The following is an 11,896-nucleotide window of genomic DNA, read 5'->3' as shown; positions in this document are numbered from 1 at the left end:
TATTTTACTACAGGAAAAGTCACATTAAAAAGCAAGATAGTATGAGACCACAGGGATGGATGAGGCCTTAGGGAATCATTTTTTATTTGGACAGAATCAAGTTCAGCCTTAGGAGACTCAGCTGGCCCTAATGTGGGACACCAGATCATTTCTCAGAGACCCAGCCTTGCATGGCTCCTGAGGCTGAGCAATTCATCCCACCAGAGCAAGGCAATTCATGATGTGGGCCAAGGCTGCCTCCTGGCCTTGGCCTGAGATGCTGGTCCCCATTGCATGGGATGAACCAACATAATCCCCAAAGAAGATCTCTCTAACAATTATGGACCTACCAGTGTGCTTTTGGAGTCTCATTTGTGCTTCTGTTTAATTCCTCCAAAAAAGCAAGATAGGCTAAGATTTGGCTGGTGTGAGGTCTTAGGTGACACCCTTTCCTTCACACTCCCACCCCCACCAGGTTTCAAATAAATATGGAGGAGACTGTGCAGCCTTCTAGGAAAAAGAGAAAAAATTAGTCATGCTCATAGTTGTAATGCAGACAGGAGTCCAGTTTCTAGAGAGGGCAGGTGACAATACCCAGTCCCGGTAAGGGCGTGGTAAAACAGGGACCGTTACGTACTGTTGATGGGTGTGTAATTGGCACACCATTTTTAGTGGTAATTAAATGATGTAATTAAACAATTTAAGTGCACATACATACTCCTTGACACAGCAATTTCATTGCCAGGAATTTATTCTACAGGTTTACAAATATGCAAAGATTTGTGGGCAAGGATACTCATTGCATCATTTACGGCAGAAAACAATGAAAACAAACGCCCATCAACAGTGAACCAATCGAGTAAAATAAATACTCTGCATCTATCAAAAAGAATGAGGTAGAGGTACAAGGTATAATTATTATAAAAAGATAAAGGGATGTACAAAATTATTAAATGAGAAAAGAAAATTGGAGAAGAGTCTTGTAATCCTATCCCATTTGCGGGTTTTGAAGACTATTAACTATACATATATACGTACTGGAATAGAAAACATCTAGAAAGATCCACACAAGAAAAAATGAACAATGGCTACCACTAGGGGACCTTTACTTTCTAATTCACATTTTTCTCCAGGCTTTGAATTTAGGTTCAAACATGAATTACTCTTAAAATGTAAAAGAAAAAAAATGTAGAAAAGGAATAAGGGACCAATGAAAGGTAACTTATCAAAAAGAAAAGAAGGAATTTATCAAATGTTATCATTAGAAGGCAAACTCAGAAATAAGACCCAGTGGCTCACTGGGGGGCCCTTCCTGACCCAACCGACTTGGCAACATGAACATGCTGCTCTCACCCATGATCTCTAACTCCTTGAGAGCCAAGCAGTCCTGCTGTGGGGCCTCCAGTAACATGGCTGAGGAGACAGAGTGGCTCCCTTCCCCAACTGAAGCCAACTGCTGAGTCGTCAAGGCATGCAAAGGGAAAGCCCTGGTGGCCGGTGACATTGGCAGGGATTTGCACGCACTGACAGAGTCCCAGCTCTCAGCTGAAGCAGAAGGCAGCAATTCTGGCTGATCCTTGTCCCAGCTAATAGCAGGACAGATCTCCAGCTCGGTTACCACCAAGTCTTGGCACAGGAGTCTTGGCACAGTGGAGGTGATGACAGAATTGCAGGTATCCAGCAACAGAAAAGGGAAGCAGTCATCAAGACTGAGTCTAGAATGAATCCAGGTAATATGAGCTTGGAGAATCCCAGAAACTTGAGGAATATCTACCAATCTGGAATGTCTGAGTGAGTCCTTGAGCATTTTAAGCTAATAATATCCAGGTTTCATTCATTCACCTTAGATATTGAGGTCTTACCGTGTGCAAGACACAGTAGCAAGCACAGGGGATACAACAGTGAATAAGGTACACACGGAATTTATTAAGTTGAATTGGATGAAAATACAATTGCCAATATTCAACCTTTTTGGATCTACAAAAATGGCACCTTCTTATGGATCAACATAAATACATTCTGGCAAGAAAAAAGGAATTACCCACTTAACTGCTTGATTACAATTGTGAAAATAGCTAGGAAGGAACAATCAGATCTAACCCAATCGTGTGTGTACTCGCTTGTGTGTTGCTGGTCAAGAAGGGCTTCCCTATAAAGAGTTACTTTTAAGGAAGTGAGGACGAGGAGGAATTAACTTCGTGGAGAGAGAGGGACATCATTCCTGGCAAAGTCAGGTGCAAAGTCCTTGAAGGGAAGGAAACTGGGTCTGTTCCAGGGACTGAGAAGGTGACAAAACCCACGGAGAGGGGCAGAGGTGGTAGAGGATGAAGAGATGGAGACGAGAGGATGCTGAGAGGGACGCAGGAGCCATATCGCGGCATATTATCTGTATCCAAAAGATGCCAACATCTAGGGAATATTCGGGTGGCAAAGACTGTTCTATCCCCCTGTCATCGCCGAGCCCGGAGCTCTACAGCGAGTCTCGGGATTGGAATCTAGGTCCTTTTGAGGGCCTCCTCCACCCGGCATGCCACGTGCAGGGTGGCAGGGGTGTCGCAGGCGGGGGAGGCCAAGGAGGCCACATGCCCGCCGGGCGCTCCCAGCCCCGAGCGACAGCCCAGCGCCCAGCAGTCCTGGCGGAAGCGGCGCACCGAGAAGCAGTAGATGAGCGGGTCCAGGCAGCTGTTGAGGCTCAGCAGCGCCAGGCTGAGGGTGTGCAGGACGTCGAGCGTGGAGGCGGCGCGGCACTCGCCGCCGTCGCCGCCCGTGGCGCCCTCCCGCCCGGCCAGCCAGGGCGCCAGCAGCAGGTGGTAGGGCGCCAGGCAGAGGGCGAACACTAGCAGGAGCCCCAGCACCATGGTCCTGGCCGCGCGCCGGTGCGGGCCGGCGGGGGCCGGGCCGGGGCCCGAGGGCGCCGCGAGCGCCCGCGCCAGGCTCACGTAGGCCGCGAGCACCAGCAAGAAGGCGGCGGCGAAGAAGGCCACGGTGGCGTAGGCCAGGCCGGCGCGCGCCCAGCCGTGCTCCAGGCACCGAGCGGCGACCCCGGGCCCGGGCGCAGCGCGTGCGGCGCGGCCAGCGAGGGCGCGGCACAGGCCAGGCCGGCCAGCCAGGCGGCGGCGCAGGCGGCGCGCGCGGGGCGGCCGGGCGCTCTGGGCCGGGGCCCGCGCACGGAGCCGCAGCGGCACACGCTGATGAGCGCGGCGAAGGCCACGGCCGCGTAGGTGGCCGCGCAGTAGGCAGCCCCGGCCGCGCGGCAGGCGGCCTCGGGGAAGGGCCAGTGGGCCGGGCCCAGGTAGTAGGTGAGCCAGAGCGGCAGCGTGAGCGTGAAGAGCACGTCGGCCAGGGCCAGGTTGAGCAGGTAGAGCCGCAGGGCCTGACCCAGGCGCCCGCCGCTGCGGACGAACACCGCCAGGGCGGCCACGTTGGCCGGCAGCCCCAGGCCCAGAGCCGTGGCGTAGGCCGCGGGCACCACGATGAAGCGAGCAGGGTCATCCCAGGGGCTGCAGCCGCGGACACCCGGGTCCCCAACACTGCCGTTCATCTCAGGCCTCGGACTAGGGAGAGGAAGAGAGGTCAGTGCGGAGGCTAGCCACAGAACAGTCCTCCATAACACCTTCCTTCAACCCCAGCCTCCTCTTCCTCAGTCCTTGCTGGGAGCAGATCCTAGAAGCAAGGAAGTCCATGTGGAAGAGGATGAGGACTGAGCTGAGCCGGCACCCCTGGGGATGGAGAACAGGGGGTGAACTCCAGAGTCACTGGAAGTAGGATGGGCTTGCTGACAAGCTGCGGGGAAATGAGGAAGAGGCAGGAGTCCCAGATAGCTTGGAAATTTCCAACCTTGGTGACTGAGAGGGTGGGAGCGCCCCTCACAGATGGAGCAGGGTTCAGATAATGTGGAGGCACAGGCATGTGCAGTAAGCCCAAGCAAGGCTGAGCCAACAGAGAGTTCTGGAGAAACCAGACTGGAATATAGAGTTCTTCCCAGAAAAAGCCCAGTCCTCCCTCCTCCACAAAGCGTGGATGGAGGAACAGGCTTATGATGCAGTGACCCTGAGGACAGGCCCCTGCATAGCGACCTTGGACTTGGGGAGCGAAGGTCCTCTCCAGGGGCTTGCCTGGAGCCCCTGGGGCAGGGCGGAAAAGCTCTCACAACTCTCAGGCTTTCCAGCCTGTTTCCTTCCCCTGCACCCGGATCTGACCACAAAGAAGTCCTGGGTCTGAGTCAAAACTTTGGACAGCAAAGGGAAAAAGAGCACAGGCCCAGGAATCAGGCAGATTCTAGATACACACATTTATTTGCCATGTGACCTTGGGCAAATTACTCCGCCTCACTGAGCCAGGCTTCTCTGCTGTAAAATGGAGATTAAAATACCTACCTCACAGTGTTGTTGGGAGGATTATGAGGAAACATAAGTAAAACTCTGAGCGCTGTGGCTGACGCTGGGGAGACACTTCATAACCATTAGCTCTCTTCCCCTCCAGGCAGCGCGCAGATGAATGTGCGCACCACCCACACAGGCAGCGGCCACGAACAAAACAACGCAGACATCTGGGCGTGTTCCTCTTCTTTCCCCAAGGGGGTAAGTGCACAAGCCAATGTCCTGTTCCTATTTTTGGCATCGTCACCCTCCTAGGGTGTCCCAAAACTCAGTTGCTCCAATACCAAAATTCGTACTTGTTGCCTTTGAACCTCTGAGGCTGCAGTCCTTTCTGGGGCCCTGAGTGTATTCTCTTCTCCCCCTCCCTCTCGGCTCTGTCCGCTATGGCTCTAGCCCCCAACTGGCCCACCCCGGACCTCTCCCTGCCATCCCACCAGATCATTCCTCTCTTACCTCTTGCTGTTCTGGCTGCTGCAGCAGTCTCTGGGGCTCTGGGGGCCTGGCTTTAAGGAGCTGAGACGGAGCAGAATCCACTCCCACCCACACATCTCAGACCCTCCCATCAGCCGACTAATCCCAGGACACCACGTGAAGAATGGGCCCAGCAGCTGGAGGGGCTGGGGCCCACCTGTGGTAGCTATGAGCTGGGTTTGTGGGGTACAGCCGGGGCCCCAAGGGAAGGGAATGTCTTGGAGGGCAAGGGGGCACAGGGAGGAGGAGAAAAGGGTCTAAGGAAGGCCTTGCAGCTGAATGTCATGGTGCTGACCTGACCAAGGTCCAGGGTGCGGTTCGGGGGGCACATTTCCTGAGGCCTGGCTTCTCCTTGGGCTGAGGAGGCCCTGCTGGAGCTCAGGATACCCCTGCTGCTGTCAATCCCGCCTGCTGCACGCCAGCTGGCCCACCCGCTCCTCCAGCACGCTGCCCTCGCCACAGCTGCTGGGCGGGCCCTACAGCCGGGCCTGGGGGCCCCGAAGCTGCCCATCAGTTTACAGGCCAAACTGTGGTACACAGGAGCCCTCGCTCTGATACCAGCTGGGCGAGGTTTTCCTCACAGTCCTGGCTGGAGACAGGCCGGCATCGCACCCTGGAAGGACTGGTAAGAGGCCAGGATCCCAGAGGCTCCAGGTTCTACTTTCTTGGGCTTCAAAATTTTCATGCAGAGGGGCAATTCTGGAAGGCAAGGCAGATTTAATCACATTGGACAGATCATCCCATTTACTCCGTTGAAGAGAGCAGGGGTGTCATCCCTGCCCACTTTCGACTTGGGCAGCTGGTGCGGTGGAAAGTGTGGGTTCTGGAGTCAATCAGGCCTTAATTCTAGTCTCAGCTCTGACAGGTAGGCACTTAAGCCTTCTGAATGCATTTTCTCATCTATAGAACAAACTGCTATTTAATAACAAATGCTATTTAATAATAGCATTTACTGAGCACTTATTATGTGCCAGGCAGCACTGTAAGCACTTTAGCTCACTAAGTCCTCCCAGCAACTCTATGAAGTATTTACTATCATTATCCATATTTTGCAAATAAGCTAATGAATGGCAGGAATTTACCCCCTCCGTTCTTTGCCGACCAGGGTGCGCAAACCTTAACTAGTTTAAGTCCATTTTCCTTGCCAGTGGTGGGTCTAGGAATAGAAATGGGACATAATCCTGGCCAGTGGGATGTGAGGGGAAATCTGGGGGTCTTTTAAGAGAGCTTTCCTCTCTTTTTTCACCTGTGGATGTTATGTGCAAATGTGCTGTCTGGAGCTGCTGCAACTACTTTGCAACGCCGAGGGCAGGAGCCAATAAATTAAAAGCAGCAGAGCAGAAAGTTGAGAGATCATCAGTCTTTGATGTCATTGCAAAGCAGCCAAATTATCCAACCTGGAAACTGCAGGTATGTTATCTCTGGACCTCTGTGAAAGAAGAGGTTTCCTGATTATTTGACACTCTATGTAGTGCATGTACACTACTACATGTTTTATATGTACTTTACATATATGACTATCTGCACTACTACAGATGTTCCAGTGTGTGTATATATACACGTACATGCACTCTAGATTGCGTCACTGTGCTTTCAGACACAAGGAAAGACCTAAGGGTGCCAACTGGCCTGAGGTTCCCAGTTCATCCATGTCAGAGCAGAAATTACCATTCTGGAGTGCAGATGAAATGCACTAATGTGCACAGACTTCTTTCATTTCTGTGGGCTCCCAAAAGCCATTGTCCCTACCCCCAAAGTGACCCATAGGCAGGTGACTAGAGTACTTGCATAAATAAACCAACTCTTTTCCTATCTTCCATTATGGGAGGCATATCACTTTCCACAAGGCCCTACTGAGGTGAAGATAGTTGATGATAGTAGGGACTCTAACATGGTCATTTTCCCTCAATAATTCACACATGCACACCCGGTTCTGATTCCCTAGGATCTCTGGGATTCATCCCAGGCTCCCAGCACTGCTTTACCACGCAGCGTCCCTTGGAGCTGGCTGTCCTCTGCCTCCACGTAGATATCCAGGAAGCACCACCGTGGATGCCCTACCTCACTACCAAAGGCAGCAGTTTCAGAGCCTGTAAAACGATGATGCTGTGTCCATCTTTGTTAGCTCTCCACATCTAACGTGCACAGGGAGCCCGATGCGGGACTCGATCCCAGGACCCTGGGATCATGACCTGAGCTGAAGGCAGATGCATTAATGGACTGAGCCACCCAGTTATCCCACGTCCGACTCTTGATTTCAGCTCAGGTAGTGATCTCAGGGTCATGAGATCAAGCCCCGTGCTGGGCTCCTTGCTGGGGATGGAGCCTGCTTAAGATTCTCTCTCTCCCTCTCCCTCTGCCCTGACCCACCCTCTCTCCTCACTTCTAGGGAAAGACAATAAGTATGCAAAGGTGATTTACTGTGAAGTGTACAATAGCAAAACAATGGGGACAATCTAAATGTTCCTCAGTGGGGGCTTGAATAAATACATTACAGTACATCCTTATGATGGAATAATATACAGCCGTTAACATCAATGAGGTAAGACAGACACGGAATGGTCTTACAGTATATGAGTTTTAAAAAGCAGGTAATAATTTATATTGTCTCATTTTCATTAAGAAATATCTGTATAAAGGCATAGAAAAAGTTGAATGGTACAGTTATTAAAAGGAATTAATAGTAGTTATTTTGGTGCATTAAAATTTGGGGTGATTTAAGTTGCTTTTCTGTTTATTTTCTATTTTCACATGACATGAGGAATGTTAGTATGTTTAACACGTATCCCTCAAAAAAGAGCAGTAAATGTCCAAGACAGAAAGCAGGGTCAGGTAGATAAGATGTCTACTTCAACACTGGCCAACCCTGGACGTACTGGTAACAAGGCGGTAGACTGTGTGTTCCACCATGTTCCTGCCGTGACAGTGACATGGCATGAAGAGGCAAGAGGCCATCGACTCCCAGGATTCCTTGAATGCACTTGGAAGAGTCTTCTTCCTGGTGGGCCTGACCACCTTCTTTGTTTGGACTCAGAGATGGCAGATATCCAGCAGCTGCAGGAGCCCCAGGCAGATGATAGGTGGGATGTAGGTGTTCGGCGACTCTTTCAGAGACGCCAAAGTGAAGATAGCCCCTGGAATGGAAAGTGAGGTCCATGAGGCTCCCTGACCCACTCCAGCTCAAGCCCTCCCATTCAGCACTTCCCTACCACACACATACACCCTAAACTAGCTGCACTCATCTCTCTGGCCCCCAGAAGAGAACAGAACCAAGAATCAGAAGCCCCCTGAACTAATGTAGCCACTCTCAGAGGGTGAGAAAGAAATAGGAACAAGCCTGCCGAATAGAACAGGGAGGTGGGTGGATGGGTATTTTGGAACAACTTCTGCTCCTTCTCCCTTCTTAATCCTACCAGAGAGACGGCGGCCCGGGGGGTTAGTGGTGGAGGTATGGGCAAGATCTGAAGATGAGGGAAGCTCCAGAGATCGAAGGAAGGCCTGGGGGAGGGGCGGCAGGCGTGGCCGCAATGGCGACACGAGGCCAGCGGGTAGAGACGAGCCTGAAGACGTCTGACCTTTGAAGCAGCAGCTGTCTTTGTACATCAGCAGTTCCTGTGGGCACAGCAGCTAGGAGGGGTTCCTCTAGGACTGCCTGTCACAGGGAAATTCTCTGCCTTCCTGTTCAGGGGGCCGGCCCAGCTTCCTAGCTCTCTGTTCCCACCTGCCAGACACATAACTCCACAGGCAGCTGCTACTCCATCCCCTCGGCTCAAGGGTAGGGGTGAAGAGGGAGGGGTAGGGGCTTTTAAGTTACATCTTTACCATGGGGATACCCTGCAGCCAACTGAATCAGTGAGGCGGGAAGTTATGTCTGACATAGAATCACGTTATAATATATTAAGTTTAAAAAGCACCTGTCCTAGTCTGAAGACCGTGGAAACTGCAGTAGAGCAGGGAGTGCTCCTGGTTCCAGAAAAAAAGGAAAGGAGGCAACAGTAAAGGGAACTGCCAGATCTTCTATTACCCTCTGCCAGAAGTCCCCATTTCCCCAGCGCAGTTGCACCCCTTACCCATCATGAGCAGGGTCAAAAGCAAGTTACTGATCTCTCGCAGCATCGGTGGGCCCAGGACCAGCAGCAGCCCAGCCAGCAGCTCCAGCCAGCCCACAGCCTCTTGGTAGTTCATGGGATCGGGCTGGTAGCCGAACACCTTCAACGGGAACACCTCAGCGAACTGCACAAACAGGGCTTTCTAGGGGCGGCAAGGAATGCCTGTCAGCCCCACTCAAGGATCCACTGCCTAGGCATTCCACAGGGGCATTCTGTGTCTGCACCCTCAACTCCCCCGACAAAGGAGCTACCGTTCTAGGTAGGTCAGGTCCAGGGCTGAGGTCAGTCTAGAGAGGAGAGGGCCTCCCTGAGGGACTGAGCTTTGGAATCAGGAAACAGGCTTTATGCTCCAAGGAGAACGGCTGGATGTTGGTGCAGAGGAGAACTGATTTTCTCACCAGACTCTCATTGGATTACACCCCAGCCCCAAAGTCCAAGACCAGGAAGTTAGGCATGCCACAGCTTCTCTTTCTTGCGGCCTGGCCTGGTTTTCCTGAGGATACTATGCTGGGAATATTGGGAGGTGGGGGAGAGGATGAAAGAGTAGATGGTTGCTTATTCAACAGATCCCATTCTGAATATGGTATGCTGGGCCTGGGTCCCATTGCAGTAGACACAAGAGTGGGTAAGGAGCTCAAAGAGGCTCATTTGCTGAGTCAGGCTCTGATCTGGGCCACATGACAACTTCACCCTCAGGCGGCTACCCCTTCCTGACCTCTTACTCCCCACCTCAGCTCTACCTTCCCTACTCTGCTGCAGGGAAGAAGCTCTAAGCTGTCTGGCTCTGGGGATGTACTTCCCCAAACCATCCACCACCCTAAACCAGGAAGGAAGGGCAGAACCCAGGCCTGGGAGAGGGAGGCTGCAGGGTCTCCAAGTCTGGCTTATTTGAGGGGCGGAGGGATTGGTGGGCATAACCACAAGAAAGCTTTTCCAAGAGTCTGGAACTAGCCAGGAGACAGAAGGAGGGCTTGTAGACATTCCTCTCAGGCTCCCCGGTAAGGGCTCTCCAGATTCTGAGTTAGGAGAGCGTCTAGACTGGTTCCTGCGTCTTGACTAGCTGTGTAACCTTTAGCAGATACACTTCACCTCAGGGCGAGTTTCCTACTCCACCAAGCGGGGAATAATAAACCCGTTCCTCACGAACCTCCCAAGAACGCAAGCAAGCGAAGGAGGAGAAGAGGACAGGGAGGCTGCTGGGTCCCCTATTCCATTCCATCTTCCTCCCGCTGGGTCCCGACGCCCTAGGTTTGCGCGGGACCCCAGGGCTCAGCTGGAAGGAGATCTGCCCCGTCCCCTTCCGTCTAGGCAAGAGCCAAAGGACTCCGAGGAGCACCCTAGGAAGGCGCCCACGTCTCGGTCGACGTGCTCTCCCCGCCCCCGCTCTAGCGCCGTCTCGCCGGAAGGCAGGCAGGTCCGTGGGGCACCGGCTCGGGCAGGCGGGCAGGCGGGTCGGGGACTGACCGCCCCCCCCCCGCCCGCCGCCCACGCCCCGCCCCGCCGCTCACCATCTGCTGGGACGCGGGAGCCGAGATCTGCTCCGAAAGCTTGGCTGCCCCCGTGAGTGCGAAGAAGCCGCCCAGCAGGACGCGCAGAGCGCGGAGCCCGAGCGCCATGGCCGCGCAGGCCCTCCGGGAGCGAGGAGAGGGAAGGGGCGGGCAGGGGAGGAGAGGGCAGGGCAGGGCAAGGGAGGGGAGACCGGGCCGAACCCCGCCCCCTGCCGCCGTCTCGGTTGCTCCCTGCCCAGGGCGGACAGAAGACCCGCGCCAGAGCCTCCCGCTCCCCGCCTCCCGAGGCTGTTGCCACCCCCTTTTCTGTCTGTCTCACAGATGGGGACACTGAGGCCCACTGGCTCAACTGACTAAACGGACCCCTTTGAATTCAGGGGAAGTCTCTTGTCTCCCAACCAGTACAGAGTCAAGTCCAACAGGAGCATCTGAACGTGCCTCGCAGAAGACCGGGGTTTCCTTCCTGCCTGAGCCTCCCTAGTTTGCCAGCAGAGCTGCCACCTAACCTCGATGGGCCTCAGTATCTGCCTCTGTATTTGCGGATAAGCCTCTTAGTTCTGAAGAACAGGCCTAGCACAATGCCTGGCACAGGTAAGAGCTCAAAAGTTATTTGTAAGTTAGTTATGAAATCATTAGTAATCAGTAACAAGTAGCTATAAATTGTTCTTTTCTATCTTTGTGTAAAATATATTTTCCCTCAAATTCCTCCCAGCTGAAATTAAAATGTGAAAAGTGTTTAAAAACTCAGACACTTGCAGCTGCGGGAAGAGAGACTTCCACGGAACAAAACTCTAGAGGCTACTCCTGGCCCATCTGCTACTACCTGGAGATCTGTCTACACCCAGATGGACAAAGGGTGGGCCAAATTATTTAGTCAGCTGTCTGGTTTCTTCACTTCCTCCTCCTCCCCAGCTAACAATGTTTGTTTACATTTTTTAATGATACAAAAAAATTTAAAGGCAGCTCTCATGACACATGAAAACGGTATTATTTCAAATGTTCATAAATAAAAAGTTGTATTGAAACAGCCACACTCGTCTGTGTATTGCCTACAGCTGCTTTTGTGCTGCAAGCGCAGAACTGAGGAGTTGCCACCATACGGCCTGCAAAACCTAAAATACTATCTGGCCTTTTATGGAAAAAGTTGGCCAAGCCCTGGTGGAGAGGGCCACAGAGACCCCTACAAAGGGTCTCAAACTCTCCGCTGCTTCTATTATTTCTGGGTTAGCCAAGCAGCTCGGATCTTGGTTTTGTACCTACCCACAGCCTGCTGGGGTGGGGGGCTGCCTGGCTGAAGACTGCGACGTCCCACGTGTTTCTAAAGGCCAAGCAGTTTCAACATCCAGGTGTGCCGGTAGGTTATAAACGGGCCTTTTGTTACCCTCATTTTTGTCCCTAATCCAGATTATCCAATCAATCGATCAAACGCTAAATTCTCTACCTTGGACTA

General features: G+C 52.8%; 2 protein-coding genes and 1 long non-coding RNA gene across 5 annotated transcripts; 1 reads left to right on the top strand and 2 right to left on the bottom strand.

The window, feature by feature from the left end:
- Window positions 1–2,914: 2,914 nt before the first annotated feature.
- LOC118518483 (transmembrane protein-like) lies at window positions 2,915–3,520 on the bottom strand. The gene has a single exon (XM_078071787.1). The coding sequence runs from the start codon at window positions 3,518–3,520 to the stop codon at window positions 2,915–2,917; it is 606 nt and encodes a 201-aa protein (XP_077927913.1).
- A 3,868-nt stretch (window positions 3,521–7,388) lies between these two features.
- On the bottom strand, window positions 7,389–10,609 carry TMEM35B (transmembrane protein 35B). Of its 3 annotated transcripts, XM_036065315.2 has the most exons (4): window positions 10,447–10,609; window positions 8,900–9,080; window positions 8,744–8,792; window positions 7,389–7,963 (listed from the first exon to the last, which is right to left on the bottom strand). In XM_036065315.2, exons 1-3 carry the CDS (start codon window positions 10,552–10,554, stop codon window positions 8,749–8,751), a joined length of 333 nt encoding a protein of 110 aa, XP_035921208.1. In that variant the 5' UTR covers window positions 10,555–10,609; the 3' UTR covers window positions 7,389–7,963; window positions 8,744–8,748. The 3 variants fall into 3 exon arrangements, with proteins under 3 accessions (XP_035921208.1, XP_035921206.1, XP_035921207.1); XM_036065313.2 differs by lacking the exon at window positions 8,744–8,792; XM_036065314.2 differs by lacking the exon at window positions 8,744–8,792 and having other exon boundaries at window positions 8,900–9,062.
- Window positions 10,610–10,632: 23 nt separating this feature from the next.
- Window positions 10,633–11,475, top strand: LOC118518477 (uncharacterized). Its single transcript, XR_004908644.2, has 2 exons — window positions 10,633–11,037; window positions 11,159–11,475. It is a non-coding gene; the product is annotated as an uncharacterized LOC118518477 (long non-coding RNA).
- Window positions 11,476–11,896: the final 421 nt, after the last annotated feature.

This window comes from Halichoerus grypus, chromosome 5 (genome assembly GCF_964656455.1).
Source record: "Halichoerus grypus chromosome 5, mHalGry1.hap1.1, whole genome shotgun sequence".
Taxonomy (NCBI): Eukaryota; Metazoa; Chordata; class Mammalia; order Carnivora; family Phocidae; genus Halichoerus; species Halichoerus grypus.
The sequence above is the reverse complement of the archived record's forward strand: the minus strand, read 5'-3'. Positions and strand labels throughout refer to the sequence as shown.